This window comes from Chenopodium quinoa, unplaced genomic scaffold, assembly GCF_001683475.1.
Source record: "Chenopodium quinoa cultivar QQ74 unplaced genomic scaffold, ASM168347v1, whole genome shotgun sequence".
Taxonomy (NCBI): Eukaryota; Viridiplantae; Streptophyta; class Magnoliopsida; order Caryophyllales; family Amaranthaceae; genus Chenopodium; species Chenopodium quinoa.
Genome location: NW_018744062.1, coordinates 1248254 through 1270930, shown reverse-complemented (window position 1 = coordinate 1270930; position 22677 = coordinate 1248254). Strand labels below are relative to the sequence as shown.

The following is a 22677-nucleotide window of genomic DNA, read 5'->3' as shown; positions in this document are numbered from 1 at the left end:
AATTTGAAATTCAACACTCCATATAAGAAAACTTTTTTTTTTAATAAACTACTATATATGTTACGAGTAATATTTTTTTTTTTTGAACAGCTATGTTACAAAAACTTTTGTATACATCCGGTTTAGTGTACATCAGTGTACATCGAGCAGTATAAGGGTAACTTTTAGCTAATTTTAGGGTAACTTTTTGCTTTTCTTTGGTAACTTTAAACATAATACAATTTTTATATAAATAGATAACAAGAAAAGGTTATAGAGGTAATTAAATTACATTCAATCACTAATAATTGATTTTTAGTCGATTAAAATGTGATTCTTTACTAATAAAGCGTAGATAATTTTTATTTGAATTGGGTTACTTTTATGCATATTAGGGTAACTTTTATTCATTTTAGAGGTAACTTTTAATCATATTATGCTATCTTTATAATAGATGATAATTTATTGTACATCCGATTTTTTTAAAAATTTGTGGCTTCGTTAATATTATTTGAAAAAACTATTCCATGTCAATTTGTATTTTAATACAGTACATTGTTAATCAAAATTAGTAAGTAAGAGAAAGTCCAATATGTCAATTAGTAAGTAAGAGAAAGTCAAGCATTCTAATTGAAGAGGGAGCCCCAATTAATCTCAGGGATTAACAATTTTAGTTTATCTCCTCTCACAACTTTATGCATGAATTTCTATGCCTCTTTATTATTTTACTTTTATCATTTAAAAAATAAAATAAAATGATTAGATTGTGAGAGGAGATATATTCACAGATTTATCGAGAGAAACTTGAATTTACCCCTAATTGACTTCATTTTGAAAACGAAATGATGAAATTTGGGTTTAGCTCCAATGGCTTCCGATGCATCTGCAACTACTTCTTCCTCCCTGGTTTTCGACGCATTTCAACATCTTCTTCATCAAATGAAGGTAATACTTCTTCTTCATTTGCAAATTTCTTGGTTGATAATCTGGGGTTTTCTAACCACCAATCTCTCTCTACTTCCGCTACACTCTCTAGTCGGCGGAGACATGGTGGGACGAAGCTGGTTAATAATTTCAATTGGGCTGAAAATGCTGAATCTGTCATTCAATTCCTTAAGCAAATTGGTTTTCAGCAATCTGATATTAGGAAACTTGTATGTCATGAACCCCGGATTTTACTTTCTAGGGTTAGCCAAACCCTAAAACCCAAAATTAAGCTTCTTAATGATCTGGGTTTATCTGGGTCTGATCTTGTTCAAGTTATTGTAAGAAATCCTTTGATATTGCGCCAAAGTTTAGGTCTTGCAATTCATGCTTTTAGGACTGTTCTGGGTAGTGATGAGAATGTTGTTTCGGCGATAAATAAATCGCATCGGATTCAATTTAGAAAAGCTGCTAATAATTTGATTCCGAATGTTGAGTTGTTGCAAAGTTATAGTGGAATTTCTGGTGAAAAATTTCAGAAACACATTATTCGGCACCCTAGTCTTTACTGTATGAAGACAGATTTGTTTCAAAAAATCTTGACTAGGGTTGAAAAAAAGTTGGGAATTCCTCCAAATTCTGTCATGTTTCTTTATGGAATACAATCTGTTTCTGCATTAAGTGATCAGAGTATAGACGATAAATGTGAAATTTTTAAGAGCTTTGGATGGACTCAATCTGATGTCATGGAATTGATCAGGCGAAATCCATTGTGCTTGACATCAACAGAGGAAAGGCTGAAGGGAAAATTGGATTTTTTGATAAACCAGCTGGGTTATAAGCCGCATTACCTAGCAGTCCAGGCTTCGTTTTTCACTTACAGCATAGAGAAGAGGTTATTGCCAAGATACCGAGTTTTACAGGTTTTGAAGGAGAAAGGGCTGATAAAAGAGCATCACCTTCTTTCTAGTGCCTCCATCTTGACTGAGGCTAACTTTTTGAAAAAGTTTATTTTGCCTTTTGAGGAAATCCATGAAGTGTATGCTCAGCTTACAGGCTCCACAGTTGAATCGCTCGTTGCAGGAAGAGTAAAAGGCCAAATCTGAAGTCTGAAGATGTCTTCGAGTTCGTTCTAATGCTGCTAGATGCAAGTCAGTGCCATAAGGTATTAGGCCTTGTTAAATTTTAGATTTTTTTTTTCATAATATCTATCAATATTCTCTCAGTATCTTTTCCTTGTTCGTGTAACAGTCATTACTTATGTATGTTGGAAACAAATCCGTAAGGTTGCTATTAACTTATTGTTAGACATTTTTGGGAAGGTTTAATTGCAACAGCATTACTTTGTTGCTTAACAATGAGTAGATGTTAAGTTGTATGTATAATATGGGGGGGGGGGGGAGGTAGATACCGAGTTTCTTACTAATAGGTTTGGGATTTGGTGTTTCGAATACATGCTGTCCCTTTTATGTGAACCTCTGATTTCTTGATCAATGTTACATATGCCAGAATTTTATTAGTAGATCATTGCTTTGTTGACTGTTATGACAATTTCATTGGGAAAGTTGGCGTCAATTATTAATAGTTGATACAGGGATGTGTAACTCTTTTCCAAACTAATCTTATAGAAGCCTATATTATCGAAAGTTGAAATTGTAGTCTCTAAGTTGAAGTGTTAAAACTAGTGACAGTTGTTATTAGCCTATTTTCAACTAATGGCGTCAATACATGTCCCTTTCTGTAAATTTTTTTGTTGATAATTTACACATTTTTATAAATAATGAAGAAGTTTGTATCATGCCCTCAAAAAAAGAAGTTTGTATCATTTGCCCCAAAAATATGGCAACACACAAGCATTAAGAAAAAGGTAATGTTTGGGAGCTCTGCGGAACAAAAAGATTGCATAATTAGGTTTGATAGCTCATGGGAAATTAGGCACAAACAGGAGTGGTGCAGGGTGGACTGCAGACTACAGCACGAGAAGTGAGCATGATGCTTGGGTACTTTTAGTATTTCTAACAGTGTCTAGGAAGCAGAGGCAAATGCCTGCATCAAAGCTCTAAATTGGAGCTGAGGAATAGGGTTTCTTAGAATTTTAGTCTACTCTAAGTCTCTGACTCCAGTAAATTAGTCTCTATTCTACGTAGCCTTCACACATGGGATATGTCTATTTACTGGATTATTGGGGCAATTGACCAGCAACTGGTTTGGGACAAATATTCAGGTTTGCAATATTTGATAAGTTGAGAGATCTTATAGATAACAATTGTCGTGCTTGTTTCGCTCTGCTGTCTGCACACTCTATCCAATCATCAAGCATTTCTGGGGCTCCAAAGGAATTAGGCCCCAGAGAACAGGGAAACCTTCGACATCTGAGCAAGGGTATGAACTCCTATTTGTTCTTAGTTTCTATTCTGTATATATGCTAGCAGGCTAATTTGTGAAAGATAATCTTGGTTTTGAGCCTTTGCTTGTAAAAAAAGGTTCTTTGAAAAAAACCCTAGCAAGTTGTTGAATGACTGAGTTTGCTTGCACATCATCTCCTTCCTGCATCTGCTTCCTTGTTCTATCTTGTTTGGTTATTTTCTTTATCTGATATTTTTGTGTGAATTTTTTTTTCCCTCCCTATAGATGGAAATTGCCCTGGTTTGTGCAATGTTTTTGAGTACTGAAATCAGAGAAAAATCAATAGTGGCTAGTAGAATGACTCATTTCCTTACTAAAACATCTCTTGTGAACAATAATAATTCCCAAGTGACTATTGAGAAAATTGATTCTCTTATGATTGTGAGGGAGATTCAACACCTTGATCTAGATATAACTAGGTGTTAATAGGTGCATGCTGATTATTAATAGGTGCATGCAAATGCATCCAACTGTAAAGCTTTTTCTTCCTCCCTTGATCTAGATATATTTATCTTTTCAGTAGAAACCTTCACCATGATGTTACTTCTGCCTTCATCATGCCCTAGAGGAAATGCTGGTCAAAATAAACCACCAGTGATGTTTTTAACCATTTGGTTATGCGATACCAAAATACCCTGTAATGAGCCAACCCACACCACCACTGCTGCACACCTATCACAGGAGAAAGAGACAAATACAACAGAGGGGAGAGGAGGCAGAAGCAGCAACAGAGGGGAATGCAGCAGCAAGGACAGAGGAGCACTCTCCACCCACAACAACAACGTTGGTGTCTTAATTATGTCTGAGATTGTTGTTTGTGCTTTTGGGTAAAAGACGGAATGTAGTAATTGTAGTAATTAAAGCTAGCTGCCACATCACTAGTTAGAATAGTCCTATATATATGGGAAGCCTAGGAAATAGAGGATTCATTCAAAAAAGTTGTAAGCTTTAAGCTTTGGAGACTTGTGGCCTAAAGTCACTAATTCGTAGTAACCATTATCAATCATCAATCAATCAACCTTCTGTCTTGACCTCTAATTATTCCCTAGAATTATTGCCATAGTCACGCAGTCCGTTGCAATTGGTATCAGAGCAGCCATGGCCCCGGCAACCGGAACAAACACTCAACGAATTGAGACGTTAGAAGAGCACCTTGCAGAAATAGCGTCAAGGGTGGATGGCGGCGAGAACTCCATCCAACAGATTGTCGCCAGGACAATTGCGGAAAGTATGGAAAACCTCCAAAGGTCACTCACCGAACAGTTCAGCAAAAATCAGGAAGAGGAGGCGAGGAAGAATCAGGAGGCCATAGAAGATGCCAACATGAGAATGGAGGGAAGGCTGAATCGCTTCAGAGAAGATCAAAATGGAAAAATATCCCTCTTAATGAGCGGCCAGGAGAAGTTCTTTGAAGAGATGAGAGGAATGATGAATAGGGTGAGGGACCTGGGAAAGAACCCCATGGGCGAGGGGGATGACCAGTTCTCCGACGCCGGCAGAATTAGAAATGGGCGAACAGGGGCTGGTATAGGGAGGTTCAGGCTGGAGGATGAAGGAGATAGTCGGGAGCAGCAGGAAGGGAGGGGTAACTGGAAATTTCGGAAGCTAGAAATGCCTCTGTTCCAAGGGACAGATCCAGACGGATGGATTCTAAGGGGGGAACAATATTTTCATTTTTATCGGTTGTCGGAACACGAGAAGGTACAAGCGGCGGTTGTTTCGATGGAGGGCGATGCTCTCAGGTGGTTTCAATGGGAGAGTCGCCGACGGCCCTTGAGGAGTTGGGAAGAGTTGAAGGAGAGGGTGTTGGAACAATTTAGGCCCACAAACTCAGGTACTCTCCATGAACAGTGGCTAGCCGTCACTCACACCACCACCGTGGCCGAATACCGGCGAGCATTCATCGAGAAGGCAGCCCCATTAACGGATGTGCTAGAGAGTTTGATGAAAGGACACTTTGTAAGTGGGTTAAAGGAGGACATCAGGGCTGAAATTCGAATGCTAAATCCGGTTACTCTGGAGCAGGCTATGGATTTAGCTACCCGGGTTGAAGAAAGAAACCGGGTCAGTGGGCAAAAGAAAATGAATGGGGCCGTAATTAAGCCTGGCCCATTTTCTTATTTCAATAGAAACCCAGCTTCCACTTTACTAAGCGGTGGAAGTGGGCCGGCCCAATCGAACCCTTCCCAGGCTGCCTCACAAAGGTCCATTCCACAAGCACAAGGCTCAGCAGGGTCAGTTAATCCGCAGCCCACTTCACACTCACAGAGTAGAGTGAGTTCGAACTCCACCAAATTTACAGGGGTAGTGAGGCGATTAACAGAGAGAGAGCTGCAAGACAAGAGGGCAAAGGGGTTGTGCTTTAAATGTGATGAGAGATGGGGAATTGGGCACATTTGTAAGGCAAGGGAGCTGAGTGTTCTTTTGGTGGAAGAAGAAAACGAAGGAGAAGGAGGTGATGAGGAGGGGGAGTTGGCGGCCATGGGAACACAAGAAGAAGGAGAAGGAGAAATTCCGGCGATGATTTCGATTAATTCGATTGTGGGGCTATCAAATCCAAAAACCATGAAACTTGTGGGAACTATTGGGGGCCAAGAAGTGGTGATTATGATCGATCCGGGGGCAACCCACAATTTCATCTCCGTTCAAGTGGTGGAAAGACTTAAAATTCAGGTTGTAGGGGATAGCACGTTCGGAGTTTCGCTGGGGAATGGTGAGGCGGTGCGAGGGCGTGGTCAATGTTGCGGGGTGAGGTTGAGTTTGGGGAACGGGGTTGAGATAACCGAAGACTTTTTGCCCCTCCAACTTGGGAACGCCGACATCATCCTTGGTGTTCAATGGTTAGAGAAGCTAGGTTCAGTTCTAACAAATTGGAAAACTCAAGAAATGAGTTTTGAAAGAGGAGGGGAGACTTTGACAATCAAAGGGGACCCTTCGTTGGCACGCACCGGGGTCACCTTGAAATCCATGATAAAAACACTTAGGAGAGAACAAGGTGGAGTGTTGGTAGAGCTGTATCAGTTGGAAGGGAAGGAGGAGGGCCGTGAGAAGGGCCCAGCAGAAGTGGCTGTACCGGAGTTTTTACAAGGGGTGCTGGAGGAATATGCGGCAGTGTTTGAAGCCCCAGTGGGACTGCACCCCAGAAAGGACATGAGCATAAGATCACTCTTAAAGAAGGGTCCAACCCCGTAAGTGTATGGCCTTACCGATACCCACAATTCCAAAAAGATGAGATTGAGAAGCTTATTAGGGAGATGCTCGCGGCCGGAATCATTCGCCCCTCTACTAGCCCTTTTTCGAGTCCGGTCCTCTTAGTCAAGGACGGCTCATGGCGCTTTTGTATGGATTATAGGGCCTTGAACAAGGAAACCGTACCGGACAAATATCCGATACAGGTTATTGACGAGTTATTGGATGAGTTACACGGAGCTCAAGTTTACTCTAAACTTGACCTCAAAGCCGGCTACCATCAAATTTTGGTGAGACCGGAGGATACTCACAAGACGGCGTTCCGTACTCATGAAGGCCACTATGAGTTTCTAGTGATGCCATTCGGCCTCACGAATGCCCCGACCACATTTCAATCGTTGATGAATGAGGTATTTCGCCCCTATTTACGCAAATTTGTGCTTGTATTTTTTGATGATATCCTCGTTTATAGTAATAGTGCAGATGAGCATGTCCACCATTTGCAAGTTGTTCTGTCAACTCTCAAGAACCACCTGTTATTTGCTAATTACAAAAAGTGTGAGTTTGGAAAAAAAAAAGGTGTCCTATTTGGGCCATATCATTTCTCAGCAAGGGGTAGCCGTGGACCAGGAAAAGATCTCACCCATGATCAAATGGCCCATACCCAAGACTTTGAGGGACTTGAGGGGCTTCTTGGGTCTTACAGGTTACTATAGGAAGTTCATAGCCCATTATGCTTCCATAGCCCACCCACTCACGGATCAGCTTAAAAAGGACAATTTCAAGTGGAGTCCTGAAGCTACTGAAGCCTTCGAGAAACTTAAGGAAGCTATGTGTTCTGCGCCGGTACTAGCCATGCCGAATTTTTCCAGGGTGTTCGTGGTGGAGTCAGACGCCTCGGGCTTCGGACTCGGAGCAGTGCTAATGCAAGAGGGCAGACCCATCGCCTTCTTTAGTAAGATTTTGGGACCCGGAAACCGTAGTAAATCGATCTATGAGAAAGAAATAATGGCGGTGTGCTTGTTGGTACAAAAATGGAAACACTATCTTCTTGGCCGGCGATTTGTAGTGAGGAGCGACCAGCAGAGTCTAAGGTACATACTCCAACAAAGGGAAGTGGGGATGGAGTATCAAAGGTGGCTTAGGAAGCTCATCGGGTTTGATTTCGAGATACAATATAAACCCGGGGTGGCTAACCGTGTGGCTGACGCGCTATCATGACAAGGTGAGGTAGGACCAGAATTGGGCTCCATGCTTACTGTTCATGCGGTGGATTGGGGGGAATTGGAGAAAGAAATCGAAGGGGATGCGATGCTACGAAGGGTGAGGCAGGAATTAGAAGGGGGAAAAGAGATTTCTGGGTTTATCATTGAACACCAGAAGCTCCTCTATAAAGGGAGGCTGGTGATTCCCAGATCGTCAAAATTTAAGGCGACTCTACTTCGGAATTATCATGATGCGCCGGAGGCAGGACATTTGGGGGAATCCAAGACTTATTTGCGAATGGCGGCGGAGTGGTTTTGGCAGGGGATGAGACGAGACGTGGCAGAGTATGTGAGGGGGTGTGCCTTTTGTCAACAAAACAAACACTCTCAACAAAACCCGGCTGGACTATTACAACCACTCCCCATTCCCGGAGCGGTTTGGGAAGACATTACCATGGATTTTATCGAAGGGCTTCCAAGATCCAAGGGGGTGGATACAATCCTTGTGGTGGTAGATCGCCTCACCAAGTACGCTCACTTTATTGGGCTCAAACACCCCTTCACAGCGGCGATGGTGGCGGATCACTTTATCCGGGAGGTAGGAAGGCTACACGGTTTCCCAAGGAGTATTGTTTCGGACAGAGATCGAATTTTCTTGAGCATTTTCTGGCGTGAACTCTTTAGGTTACAAGACACGGAATTGAGAAGAAGCACTTCATACCATCCCCAGACGGATGGTCAGACGGAAGTGGTCAACAAAGGCCTTGAGACTTACCTCCGTTGTTTTGCTGGGGAACAGCCAAGGGCATGGGCAAGGTGGCTCCCTTGGGCCGAATATTCTTACAACACAGCAGTCCACTCGTCCATACAAATGTCTCCATTTCGAGCCTTGTATGGTCGGGACCCCCCACGGCTGATGAGGGTGGGTGTAGGACACACTCCAGTAGATAGTTTAGAGGAGATGCTGCAAGAGAGGGACCTGTTTTTGGATGAGTTACGCCTTAATTTAATTAAGGCACAGCAGGTTATGAAGCAAGGGGCTGATTCCAAGAGAAGGGAGGTAGAGTTCAACGTGGGGGACTATGTGTATCTCAAACTCCAACCTTACCGCCAAAAGTCCTTAGCTAAACGGCCTTTCGAGAAGTTAGCAGCCAGATACTATGGCCCGTATGAGGTAATTCAAAGAGTGGGAAGGGTCGCATACAAGCTGCAATTGCCTAGCCAGTGCCGTATTCATCCGGTTTTCCATGTGTCACAGCTGAAACAGGCCATAGGGAATCTACCCAGCTCCCCTTCCATTCCAAATCAAGTAACACCAGAGCTGGAGTTACTAGTAGAGCCCGAATCAGTCATTGCGGTTCGTCTTGCAAGAGGAAAGGAAGGAGCTAGAGAGGTATTGATCAAATGGAAGGGGATACCAGACTTGGAGGCCACGTGGGAGGAAGCGGATGCGATCAACCTTCGGTTCCCTGACTTCCACGTTGAGGACAAGGTGGGTCTTTTGGGGGGGGGGGGTAATGTAATGAGACAACCCACACCACCACTGCTGCACACCTATCACAGGAGAAAGAGACAAATACAACAGAGGGGAGAGGAGGCAGAAGCAGCAACAGAGGGGAATGCAGCAGCAAGGACAGAGGAGCACTCTCCACCCACAACAACGTTGGTGTCTTAATTATGTCTGAGATTGTTGTTTGTGCTTTTGGGTAAAAGACGGAATGTAGTAATTGTAGTAATTAAAGCTAGCTGCCACATCACTAGTTAGAATAGTCCTATATATATGGGAAGCCTAGGAAAGAGAGGATTCATTCAAAAAAGTTGTAAGCTTTAAGCTTTGGAGACTTGTGGCCTAAAGTCACTAATTCGTAGTAACCATTATCAATCATCAATCAATCAACCTTCTGTCTTGACCTCTAATTATTCCCTAGAATTATTGCCATAGTCACGCAGTCCGTTGCATACCCTTTACCTGTTTATACCTTTCTGAAAAATGTGTCTTTTAAAGAGGATGTGATGATGCGTTAATAATGGTGCAGTTTTAAGCTAGCTTTAGTATTGATGCCTATACGTCTTTGCATGTATCTTCTGATATATAAGTAGTATTTAACCCCACAAAAGCACCCATAAATTGCAGAAAATCAATATTATAGCTTCCTGTATGGTGTTTAGGAATTTATTGTTTCTGCCGAGGGACTATATTCGATATCACCTGCAGCAGAGTTCCAGTTCCTTCCTTAGGTGTTGTGGTAGTATTATTTTTCAGAGTAACAATTTTGTGTGGGTTAGTTTAGTGTAATTAAGCCTTGTGTTTAATAAAATTGTTGGAATTTGAACATAAGGGTTTGTTTCCTTCCTTTATGCTCGTGTTTACTTCCTTCTCTTATGAGTAATACTGTACTCTTAAGTAATACAAGGTCTTACAAGTAGGATTATTTTGCAGTAATGTGTTTGGAGTAGCTTTCTTTTGTCAAAGTTCTTGTATATAATAGGCTCAAAGATCTTGATTCCCCAAGGGATGATTTTGAGTCTTTATCCATTATTATTGTACAAAAACTTAAATTTCACAAGAACCTTTTGCACTCTGAATCTTTGGTTTATATGGTCTTCAGAACCTCTGAAAAGTCTTCTTAGGAAAGTACAAGCTATTTCGTGTTGATTTCCTTGTTGAAATGAATGTGCATTGCAGATGTGCTGAGTTGTTCTTCTGAAGATGGTCCTTTGACTAGCAGAAGTCTAACTAGCAGCTGTTGGAACTGGAGCATTGTGTATCATTGTATGTTCCCATTGATAGTTTCTGTCTGTATTGGTTGATGCAAATAGCTGACTTGTAAATATTTAGCTGCCAAGGTAGTAGCGAAGCGTTGTTGGATGGCCAGCATGCTCAAACTTCATAGATGCTTGTGAATTATCATCCCATATATAGGAGATTGACATAACAATAGCTTTATGATGTTATTGAGCTTTAATTTTATATGAAATGCTGGTGATTGACACTCAATTCTCGTTTGAGATTGTATTTGAATCAGGCACATTTAGTGCATATTTATTTTCCAATTTTCTAGCCCACACCACTTGTTCTAATCTTCAAGTAATTGAAATTTATTTATTTATTTATTTTTTTACAAAAGAACTCACAAACAAACAACAAACAAACTAAAAACGGAAACAAAGTAAATCACGCCGACGTGCCATCCCTGCCAAACAGTGAGCTTGATCAACCGTAGACCTTGGAACTTTTTGAATATGACACACATCCAAAGCACTAATAATTTCCAAAATCTCCTGCTGAATCCAACGAACAGAAATATCCTTGGGAAACGGAGACCGAAGTAGATCCACCACCGAAGAACAATTCGTAAGAATCTGTAAAGAGGAGTACCCACGCTGCCTGGATTGGCGTAAAGCAAACAAACAAGCCATCAATTCAGACTGTAACGCAGAATTAGAGTTACAAGACTGCGCCTCACCCCCGAGTTGAACATCAGAAGCCAGATCCAAGAATACCCATCCACTACCCGCATTATGACTGCCAGATTTCCAAGCCCCATCAAAAGTAAGGCTGACAGAGCAAGCATTCAACGCATTCCCTCGAAGAACTACAGAAGATATAGTACAAGAAAACCCAGGAGGAAAAGCAGGCATAATATCATATCTGAACGACCTAGCCTCGGAACACCTGTCCACCCAACTAGAAGCTAGATCCATAATAGATTCAGGAGAATAAACCGCAGAACGAAAACGCACAGAGTTCCGAGTAAGCCAGAGGGCCCATAACAAACTAAAAAACCGATCTAGCATCAACCAATCCTTATCATGAAGAAACCTATAAAGAACCTCAGGAAACCACTCTTCAAAAGGCTAATCTTGGGACATATTCAAGGCCGGTCGGTTCTCCCATAAACTCCAAGTAAAAGGACAATCTCGGAAAAGATGAGAAAGAGTCTCTGCATCCTGATGACATAACCCACATATGAAATCCCCTGGTAAACCCTTCCGAGCAAGCAACGAAGCAGAAGGTAACGCATTATGGATAATCTTCCAAGCAAACATTTTCCACTTCGGAAGTAAAGATGAAGCCCAAAAATTCCTCCACCAACTTGAGTCAAGAACTAAAGGTGATCATATCGCTGATCACCATTCTCATAACACAAGGAGGACACATACGCAGTCTTCGTGGAGAACATCCCATCCGTGGTAAATTTCCAATAAACAAAATCATCAATTCTTTCCTTAGGCAGTTCAAGGCCCAAAATAAAGCCAGTTGTACGAGGAGGAAACAACCGATGAATCATATTCGTTTTGCATGCGTTTGAACGCACATTAATTAGATCAGAAACAAAGGATAGGGCACCCATCCTGTTCACATAATCCTTAAATTGAACCTGAACCCCAGGTACCCAACTATCATCAAGAATACTAATATTGGTACCAGACCCCACCTTCCACACCAAACCATGACAAAGGGTTTTAAAACCCTGTAACACACTACGACAACCCCAAGAAGGTCTGACCGTGTTGGCAGTACCATGAGAAGCCAGCAAAGACGGATACTTTGCCCGATACACCTTGGAAACAAGAAGTTGAGGATTATGCATAAGCCGCCAAGACTGCTTAGCAAGGAGAGCAGCATTAAAACAACTAAATTTCCGAATAACCAAACCTCCCAGCCCTCGAGGCAAATAAAGAGCAGAAGAAGGAGATAACGCTACTCCTTTAGAGGAAAGAGAAGAGCGCCGCCAAAAACGAGCTAGGAGATTATCAAGCCGATTACAAACCGTAGAAGGCACTTTAAATACCGAGAGGATATGGTTGAAGAAAGCGACACATATAGAATTGATAATAACCAACTTCGCAGCCGCTGAAAGGTGCAAAGAAGCAAAGGATGAAAGGCGCTGAACAAGTTTATCAACCATAGGCTGGAAAACCTGACTTCCCCCTACCCATATCAACTAGCATACCCAGATAAGTACCTAAGGAGCTTCGAGATTCCATACGCAACGCATAAGCCAAATAATCCCTATAATCTGATGGAGTATTAGAACTGAACTTCACAAACGATTTTTGGAGATTAACCATTTGGCCCGAGACAGAGCAAAATTTATTAATGACTGCCATCAAGTTTTTGCAAGCAAAAGGTGAAACTCGGAAGAAAAGCAAGGCATCATCAGCAAAGAAGAGATGAGAAACAGGCGGGGCCTTACGGGAAATCTGAAGTCCTCGAATTAACCTAGAAGCCTCAGCACGACTAATCATTAAAGAAAAAATCTCCATACAAAGAACAAAAAGATACGGGGAAAGAGGGTCCCCCTGTCTGAGGCCGCAACGAGGAAATAAAGTCTTTGACGGACAACCATTAACCAAGACCTGGTAGGAAACCGTTGTAACACATTGTTGAATTATATGAACCCAATATGGAGGAAAACCAAAAGCTCTTAAAACTTGCCACAAGAATTCCCAATTAACCCTATCATAAGCCTTATTCATGTCCAACTTAAGTGCCGCTGAACAGAGTTTAGAAGCCGAGGAATTCATATAGGAAAGAAGTTCATGAGCAAGCAGACTATTGTAGAGACCAGGAACAAAGGCACTCTGACATCTTGAAATCAAAGAAGGCAGAAATCTCCGAAGGCGATTCGTTAAACATTTAACAATACATTTATAAAGAACATTGCAGAGACCAATCGGACGGAACTGAGAAGGCTCCTCTGGGTGATCCACCTTAGGTAGTAGAATAAAAAAGGTACAGTTCTATTCCTTAAGAAGATAACCACGGGCAAAAAAGAACTGAATGGCCTCTGTCACCGAGGCACCAACCAGTGACCAATGGGTCTTAAAAAAGGCTGCAGTATACCCATCCGGACCTGGAGATTTGTCAGTACCAATATGAAACATAGCATCTTTGATATCCATATCCGAAAAAGGTAACATAAGCTTCTGACAAGCAGAGTAAGAAAGAGTGGGAAGTTTTAAATCTTCCCAATCTAGGACCGGAGTTTCAACAGAAGGGGCTTGACATTGGTAAAGGTTCGAGAAATGATCAGTTAACATCTGCGAGATTCCAGCCGGATCCGATACCCAATTACCCAAAACATCTTTCAAGCTGATTATCTTATTGAAATTTATTTTGATATAATATACTCGTAATCAATCTATCCCTTGTATTTAAGATTGATCTCAAATATTGTGTATTCAACATTCAGGTACATACTCCGTCCTTTATAGCTTGGCATGATACAGTGTATACAGTATACTTCATCTTTATAGAGCAAAACAATGATTAACTATTGAATCAATCAAAAGAAATTAGGGAAACTAAATTGTTTGTAAGAGAAAGAAATTAGAAACTGAATTGAACTGAAATTAAGCTGAAGAGAACACACCACTTATAATGTTATCAAAACTGGTCTCAACGTCCCAATTTCAATTCCTTAATATTAGGTCCGTTTGAACCGATTTCAATTTTGACTTATAATTGTAAGACCCAATCACAAATAATTACTAATCGGGTCTTAAAATTTTAATCCGATATCCGGTTTGCTCACTAAAGTAGAGGTGAATCTAGTTTTTACAAGAAAAGAAACAAGTTGCGTGTAATATTTCTTACGAAATGCTTGAAAAACAAAAAGATGAAAATTTGGTACAACTCCAAGTCCAATGGCAGTGTCAATGGCTTCCGATGCCTCTACAACTACTTCTTCATGCCTGGTTTTCGACGCATTTCAACATCTTCTTCATCAAATGAAGGTAATACTACTTCTTCATCTTCTTCATTTGCGAATTTCTTGGTTGATAACTGGGTTTTTCCAACGACCAATCTCTCTCTACTTCCGCTACACTAGCAAGTCGGCGGGAAAGTGGACAGGCGAATTGGGTGAAAAATGCTAATTCTGTTGTTCAATTCTTAACGCAAATTGGTTTTCAGCAATCTGATATTAGGATAATTGTATGTCATGAACCCCTGATTTTAGTTTCTGGGGTTAGTAAAACCCTAAAACCCAAAATTAAGCTTCTTAATGATCTGGGTTTATCTGGGTCTGATCTTGTTCAAACTGTTGTATGGAATCCTTCAATGTTGCGCCAACGTTTGGGTCCTGCAATAGATGCTTTTAGGACTATTTTGGGTAGTGATCAGAGTGTTGTTTGAGTCATGAAATGATTGGGTTGACTTCAATTTGACAAAGCGTCTTATTATTTGATTCCCAATGCTGAGTTGTTGCAAAGTTATTGTGGAATTTCTGGCAGAAAAATCCAGAAATACATTATTAATCAGCCTGGTGTTTTCAGTATGAACACAGACTTGTTTTGAAAAAACTTGATTAGGGTTGAAAAAAAGTTGGGGATTCCTCGAGATTCTAAGATGTTTTTCTATGGAATACAATCTGTTGCTGTTTCTAGTGATAAGAATATTGACGATAAATGTGAAATTTTTAAGAGCTTTGGATGGACCCAATCTAATGTCAAGGATTTGATTAGGCGACATCCTTTGTGCTTGACATTGAAAGAGGAAATAATTAAGGAAAAATTGGATTTTCTGATAAACCAGCTGGGCTATAAACCGGCTTGCCCAGGTTTTCAGTCGTTATTCTCTTGTAGCATAGAGAAGAGGTTATTGCCTAGACACCGAGTCTTACAGGTTTTGAGGGAGAAAAGGCTGATAAAAAAACATTACCGTCTTTCTGGTGCTTCTGTCTTGACTGAGGCTAACTTCTTGAAAAAGTTTGTTTTGCCTTTTGAGGAAGTCCATGAAGTTTATGCTCAGCTGACCGGCTCTACAGTTGAATCGTTAAAGATGACGTCAAGGTCCAATGCTGCTAGCTGCAAGTCAGCGCATAAGGTAATGGGTGTCTTTAAACTTTAGAATTTCCACTAAAACATCTATTAATATTGTCAACGTCATTTCCTTGTAATTTGGTAGGTTTGACTGCAAGACATAGTTTGTTTCTTAACAATGAGTAGAAATAAACTTGTATTTATTTCATAAATGGGGGAGGGGGGTGGGTAGACCCCGAGATTAAGGTTTGTGGCTCATTATGTTCTGTGTGTCACATACATGTCCTTTTTTTTAATGTGGACCTCTGATTTCTTGATCAATGTTACATTTGCTAGAATTTCATTGAAGATGGTTACTATGGTTTGTTGACAATCTTAGGGAAGTTGCTGTAAATTATTTATAGTTGATACAGGGATGAGTAACTCTTTTCCTTTCTAACATAGAAGCATATTTTACCATAAGTTGAAATTTCAGTATTTGCTTACCGAGTACTTCGTATTAGAAGTTTAGAACTAAAGACAGTTGATATTATCAATTTATGAAGCATTTAGTCATTTACCATTCCCATTCATTCTCTAAATCTTGGTGGTTGGACTTACCTTTGATTTCCTGTAATCTTGTTATCATTGATTAGCTTAAATAAAACTAAAACATGACAGGTTGATGTTTTGGTCTTTTCAATTCTTTTACTAAATGATTTTGCAACCACCTTCCTGTTTATATTATCTTAAATTGGTAGCAGTTGGCCAGTAGCTCAGTCTATATAAGCTTTTGAAGGCTTGAAAATCTAATATAATTCCAGAAAGATACTATACAGTCCTGCTACCTGCAGCTATTCTTGTGAACAGTGTTAATTCCAAGTGACTCTATTGTGAAAACTGATCCTCTTACGATTGTAAGAGAGATTCAACACCTTGGTTAAAATGTTTAAAAATGATGATTTAGGTGCATGCAAATGCATTTAACTTTAAAGCTTTTGCTTCCTCCCTTGATCTAGATATATTTATCTTTTCATTAGAATCCTTCGCCATGATGTTACTTCTGCTTCACCATTGCATAGAGGGAAAGGTTGTCAGATTAAGCCACCAGTGATGTTATTTACCACCGGGTTATGCTACTAGTTTGATTTATCAAATTAACCTTTTTGGCTTTTCCTGTATATGTCATCCTGATTTAATTGTTTCTGTTAAGAGGATGTGTTAATGGTGCAGAGTCTTAAGTAGCTTCAGTATTAATGGCTATATGCATTCCATGTATCTTTTGATATAGTATTCAACCCCATAAAAGAACCTATAAATTGCAATAGGTCAATATTATAGCTTCCTGTATGATATTCTGGAATATATCGTTTCCGGTGAGCAACAATTTTCTTGGAAAAAAAGGTTCAAGTATCATGTGTACTGTTGAAGTTGTATTTTAGAGTAATAATTCTATATGGGTTAGTTTAGTACTTTAGTGTAACCAAACCTTGTGATTAATAAAAATGATTGGAGTTTGAACAAAAGGGATTATTTACCACCTTTATGCTTGTGTTTGCTTCCTTCACTTATGAGGTCAACAGTGCTAATAAATATTGATTGAATCAAAATTGACATTTTACTTATTTTTGCGTGATTATGTAATAAATTTGGTGAATTAGTGTTAAACCTCAGTACGTGCGTAAAGCATCATGTTGATTGAAAAAAATTGGGTTTATCACTTTGTTATGTGAGGAAAGTTTAGTTTTTTTTTTTTTAAGTATTTTTCTGTCAACTGTATTAAACACTGGATCTGAGCTCAGCTTTTGGAGAAAATTATGAGCCAGATTATATAATCTAAAATATTATTGTCGGATCTATGAAACTGTATTGATTTTGGTCTAATTTAATGCAGTCAAAAAACAATTGATAACATAAAATACGGAGTAGAATTATTTTACTTTAATTTACTCGAGTTTTTTTTTTTTTTTTTTGTTTTTTTTTTTTTGGGGGGGGGGGTGTCAGAGTTCTTGTATTTAGAAGGCTTTGGTTTCCTAAGGGATGATTTTTGAGTCTATATCTATTATCTAATGTGCAACTACTTAATTTCACATGAAACTATTGCACTTCTGAATCTTTGGATTATATGTTATTTTTAGCCAAATGCTTGCTATTTCGAGCTGATTTTTATGTTGAAACGAATGTGCATTGCAGCTTGCAGGTGTGCGGAGGTATTCAAAACACGGTCCTTTGACAAGTAGAAGAAATGTTACTGGCAGCTGTTGGAACTGGAGCATTGTGCTAACTTTTCACTTGCTGGAGTATTCTATGTTCTCACTGATAGTTTCTCAGTATATTGGTTGAAAATGCATATAGCTGACCGGATACTTAAGCCTCCAAGTTAGTTGTAAAGCAACGTTGGATACTTGGATGGCCGGCATGCTCAAACTTCGTAGATGCTTGTGAACCATCGTCTTAGACATAGATCCCATGTGTGGTACAGGTACTGGATATTGTCTTAACAATAGCTAAATGATGTTTTTGAGCTTTGATTTTTGGTAAAATGCTGGTGATTGAAATTCAATTATGTTTGAATGTTTTTGAAACTCTGACTTGTTCTCATGCATATTCAGTGTATCTTTAATTTCCAGTTTTCTAGTCCATTTCACTTTATCTAATCTTCTCGTAATTAGTTTACTTCGTATAATATACTTGTAATTAAACTATACTTGATACGGTACTTTGATATTGTGTATTCAACATACAGAGTGCATACTTTTGTAGCTTGACATGATACATAGTTTATACCTCGTTGTATGCTACTTTTTGGATCTTTGCCTTGTGAAATGACCTTAGACAAACGTCTTTATTGGATAATCAACAACAGGTTCAGTGAGAAATTGAGTCGAGGAATAATTGATGTAGTCCAAAGAAGGGTCATTATACATATCCCACCACTTATTCACCAGCATTTTTACGTCTTCTCTGTCCATGTTCTCTTCCTTCCCAGTGTACCTCCATGGCTTCGACCCAGTCGCGCAATAGTGCATCACCTTCACCTTGCTCAACTCCACCTTGTCTGGATGCCACCACAACATGGGCATCACCATGTTGTACTCTTTTGGTAGTGGTTTGAACTTGTCCCTCAAGTATTTGTTCAAGAAGTCCTGGATCATATAATAAATTTCCATTCCAAATTATTTTTGAGCATGATTTAAGATTCAAGGAACATATATTTTAGTTACGGACAAAATTTTTCTAGTCTAATAATACCTGCTCAGCAAAGCAAGTGGGAGGAGTCTCTTGGAATGTATTAAGCATGTCAAGGTAAGTCAGAACATTGGGCTCAAAGACGAAGAAGCCGGAGTTGAAGTAGAGGGGAGGAGGTGGTCCGAGATCGGAGGTCGGCCACTCAACCTTCTCCGGAGAGTGCTGGCAGTAACCAATCTTAAATTGAGGGGTCATTCCCCAAGAAGGGTCACAAAAACAGTCCAAAACTGAATAGAAATACCCATTTGGTAGATCAAACAAGTGGTCAATGTTCTCATTTACTTGCATGTCTGCATCTATGAATATCATCTTCTCATACTCCACAAACTGCATATAACAAATATATTCAGTACAACTTGGTGCTAAATGTACACGTACTAATAAAGTCTAGTGATGGATTTTGAATTTTTTTTAAAATGGTCTAAACCTATTTCTACTAAAAAAAATATACGAGTAACAACTTAATTATTGTGACACAACTTTTTGTACTCATGTTTAGCAAATATAATCTTTATACTACATTCGCAACTCAAAATACAATAAAATTAGGGAGGAACCCTATAAGCCTCAATGTATTTCCTCCTTGAGTATAATGTAAATTGTGCACAATATAGATTAATAGCATGATCAACTCTTAAACTATCATTTGAATGTAAATCCAATTTCTATGATAATAATTTATCAAATAATTGTTTAGAATTCATCATAAAAATATATACTACATCCGTTACATATTATTTGCTTCGATTAGACATTTTTCCTCTCTACTTTATGTTAAATTGTTGCAAATAATATGTAACGGAGGTAGTATATCCAAGACACACATGACAAACTTTTATACTACTCTATAATATATAGTTGTATACTTGTATTACCTCCCAAACACGGAGCTTGGCATAGTTGATGACAAAATAGGCACGAGCGAAGTCCATATGTTTCTTGTCACCCTCCGGCGGGTAGAGCGGTTGAACCTCCCTAATAACACAGCCTTGAGCTATTAACAACCGGCGGTCCTCCTCTGGTACGTCAGGAAGCACTGCCACAACCAACGACGGATAGGCTGTCTTAACCTTCCTTAGACCCTTCACTACGCCTACAACCCCCTTCACGTAACCACCTTGGGCACCCGCCAAGAAGGTCACGTATGCATGTTTGGACATTATTGAATAAGATTTTTAATGAAGAATATGAAGGGGAGAGATTAGAGGAGTTCTAGAAATGAACACTAGCTAGTTATGTATGTATTGATGTATTACTTAAAATCTTTACATGACAAGTTATAATCTCTACGTCCAACCGACAAATCATATCTACCAGTCCATCATAATTATTACAAAATGATTGATAATTATACTCCATATAAAATCCTTGACTCGTGAAACTTGATGGCCAACAAATTTTATATATTTTAATATGTTTTTGGAAAAATTAGAAATAATAATCCCAACTTTCATCGATTTTGGTAGAATAATTCCAAATATAGATTATTCTCGAATAAATCCGAACTTTGGAGGTAGTTCTTTTTCTTCAATCCTAAAAACCGGTGACCAGTTGAATGGGTTAATTTTGTTTTTATTTTTTTATGTGACACGTGTCACACGTGAATTGGCTAAAACAATTAATAACAAAAAAAACAAACAACTAAAAATTCTGACCACCGCCACCGCCACCGCCACCGCCTAAACCCCCTAATCCCCACCGCCAGCCAAATCGCGAAAACCACCAGCCAATATACATTTTGTTTTTTCCTTTATTTTTTATGCATATATATTTTAATTTCAAAACATTGAATTGAATATTGGACATGATTTATTATTATTGTTATTATTATTGACGATAAAACATGAAATTATACCATCATTACTTGCAATTTGAGCTGTCAATTCGGATAAACGGGTCGGGTTTGGGTCGGGTAAGAGTAAGTCGGGTCAACTTGGGTCGAATCAATTCAGATTAATCCCATAACCTATGCGGGTTGGGTTTGGGTTGGGTCATGCTTAAGTCGGGTCACGTCGGGTCATACTTCTTATCGGGTTTGCGTCCGATTTAGGTCGGGATAATAACAGGTTGAGTTACATTCAGGTCAGGTGAACAGTAGATCGGGTTTAATTCGGGTTAAAACAGGTTAAAATAGGTTAGGGTAATTCTCGGGTTCGAGTCGGGTTCGGTTCAAGTCAATAATTTGCGGGTTAGAATCAGGTCGGGTCATTCTCGGGTTTGAGTCGGGTTTGGTTCAAGTTAATAATTTGCGGATTATAATCAAGTCGGGTCATTTTCAAGTCGTGTCATTCTCGAGTTCAATTCGGGTTCGGTTCAAGTCAATAATTTGCGGGTTATAATCAGGTTGGGTCATTTCCGAGTCGGGTCATTCTCGGATTTAAGTCGGGTAATGTTCAAGTCAATAATTTGCAGGTTACAATCAGATCGGGTCATTTCCAAGTGAGGTCATATTCGGGTTCAACTAACTATAAATATAATTATCATTTTTATCAAGCTAATTATTTCCTTTGACTATAATATATATGACAATATACTAGGGAACTATAGTCTATAATTTAGGAAGATAATTATCTCTTTTGACCATACAAAAAATATATACTATATTTAACTCTTAAATTTGAGGATGATGCTCCTTTCTTTTGCTGGTCTGGACCGACTTAGTTTCCCTAGACAAAATTCTTTGATCAATAATAATAAGGTGGTCTAAATTGCATTTAAGGTTATTTGAAATTGGGTCAGGAACAATTTGGGTTGAAATTTAGGTCGGGTCAATAACAAGTCGTGTTAATTTCGAGTCGGGTTAGTAACAGATCAGGTTGAATTTTTGGGTCGGGTAAGTAATAGGTGCTGTAAAATTCGAGTAGGGTCAATAAGAAGTCGGGTGAATTTGGGTCAGGTCAATAACAAGTCGGGTTGATTTCGGGTCGGGTTAGGAACGTGTCAGGTTGAATTCAGGTCAGGTTAGTAACAAGTTGGGTTTTTGACGGGTTAAAATGGGTTAGGGTCAATTTCGGTTCAAGTCGGGTTCAGTAGTGCAAGTTAATTAAATTAGCCGTTGTAAACCGGTATATCTGTGCAAGTTGTAAATCGGTAAATTGTCCGTTTAACAACAAATTGTATGGTTCCACAAACCCAATTGGACTCCCATAGGATATTAAGGACCACGGTAAAAATTTCGGCAAATTTTATTTCAGGGCAAAAAAAAAGTCAAAAAATTCCAAAATTGAAGGCTTATTGAGAAATTTTGGAGGTTTCGGGACCCAGTGTCGAAAAGTCTTAAAATTCTATGGGATACATATCGGGGTCATAAAATGCCGTTTGGAACCATATATGATCATTATTTGTTGTCATAAATGTTCGTGGTAGGCTTGAATAAATGAAATCGGCGCAAGTTGTAAACCGGTAAATTGATCGTTGAAAGGCAAATTGGATGGTTCCACCCACCCAATTGGACTCCCACAGGTTATTATGGACCAAGGTAAACATTTCGGCAATTTTCATTTCCGGGCGAAAAAAAGTTAAAAAATTACAAAATTAAAGGCATTATTTTCCACGCTTTTTGAAAATTTTTGGAGATTTTGGGGCCAAGTGTAGAAAAGTCTTGATATTTTAGGGGATATATCTCGAGGTCATATAATGTCGTTTGGAACCATATATGATCATTATATGTTGTCATAAATGTTCGTAGTATGCTTGAGTTAATGAAATCCGTGCAAGTTGTAAACCGGTAAATTGGCCGTTTAAAGGAAAATTGGATGGTTTCCACCAACCCAATTGGACTCCCGGAGGATATAGGGACCATGGTAAACATTTCGGCAAATTTTATTTCCGGGCATAAAAAAGTCAAAAAATTCCAAAATCAAAGACTAATATCCACCCTTTTTGGGAAATTTTTGAGGTTTCACGGCCCGGTGTTGAAAAAGTCTTGAAATTTTTAGGGGATACATCTCGAAGTCATATAATGCCGTTTGGAACC

General features: G+C 39.4%; 3 protein-coding genes across 5 annotated transcripts; 2 read left to right on the top strand and 1 right to left on the bottom strand.

Moving 5' to 3' along the window:
- The first annotated feature begins 788 nt into the window (after positions 1 to 788).
- On the top strand, positions 789 to 10753 carry LOC110690700 (transcription termination factor MTERF9, chloroplastic-like). The gene is made up of 2 exons (XM_021867571.1): positions 789 to 2068; positions 10390 to 10753. Exon 1 carries the CDS (start codon positions 822 to 824, stop codon positions 2007 to 2009), a length of 1188 nt encoding a protein of 395 aa, XP_021723263.1. The 5' UTR covers positions 789 to 821; the 3' UTR covers positions 2010 to 2068; positions 10390 to 10753.
- Positions 10754 to 14280: 3527 nt separating this feature from the next.
- Positions 14281 to 18409, top strand: LOC110690699. 3 transcript variants are annotated; one of them, XM_021867570.1, is made up of 3 exons: positions 14281 to 14447; positions 15421 to 15537; positions 17646 to 18298. In XM_021867570.1, exons 1-3 carry the CDS (start codon positions 14358 to 14360, stop codon positions 17793 to 17795), a joined length of 357 nt encoding a protein of 118 aa, XP_021723262.1. In that variant the 5' UTR covers positions 14281 to 14357; the 3' UTR covers positions 17796 to 18298. The 3 variants fall into 3 exon arrangements, 2 of the variants coding, with proteins under 2 accessions (XP_021723262.1, XP_021723261.1); XR_002505145.1 differs by adding an exon at positions 18319 to 18409 and having other exon boundaries at positions 14282 to 15537; positions 17646 to 17934; XM_021867569.1 differs by having other exon boundaries at positions 14282 to 15537; positions 17646 to 18293.
- LOC110690789 (galactinol synthase 2-like) lies at positions 18284 to 19876 on the bottom strand (the record flags this gene model as incomplete). Its single annotated transcript, XM_021867679.1, has 3 exons — positions 18284 to 18598; positions 18705 to 19028; positions 19577 to 19876. Coding segments are annotated over 3 exons (939 nt in total), but the record flags the coding sequence as incomplete, so codon positions are not given.
- Positions 19877 to 22677: the final 2801 nt, after the last annotated feature.

Coding starts and splice junctions, on each gene's coding strand:
- LOC110690700 (XM_021867571.1), top strand. CDS start 822: ATGATGAAATTTGGGTTTAGCTCCAATGGCTTCCGATGCATCTGCAAC.
- LOC110690699 (XM_021867569.1), top strand. CDS start 15,061: ATGTTTTTCTATGGAATACAATCTGTTGCTGTTTCTAGTGATAAGAAT. Junction 15,538..17,645: donor GCTGCAAGTCAGCGCATAAG/GTAATGGGTGTC, acceptor TGTGCATTGCAG/CTTGCAGGTGTGCGGAGGTA.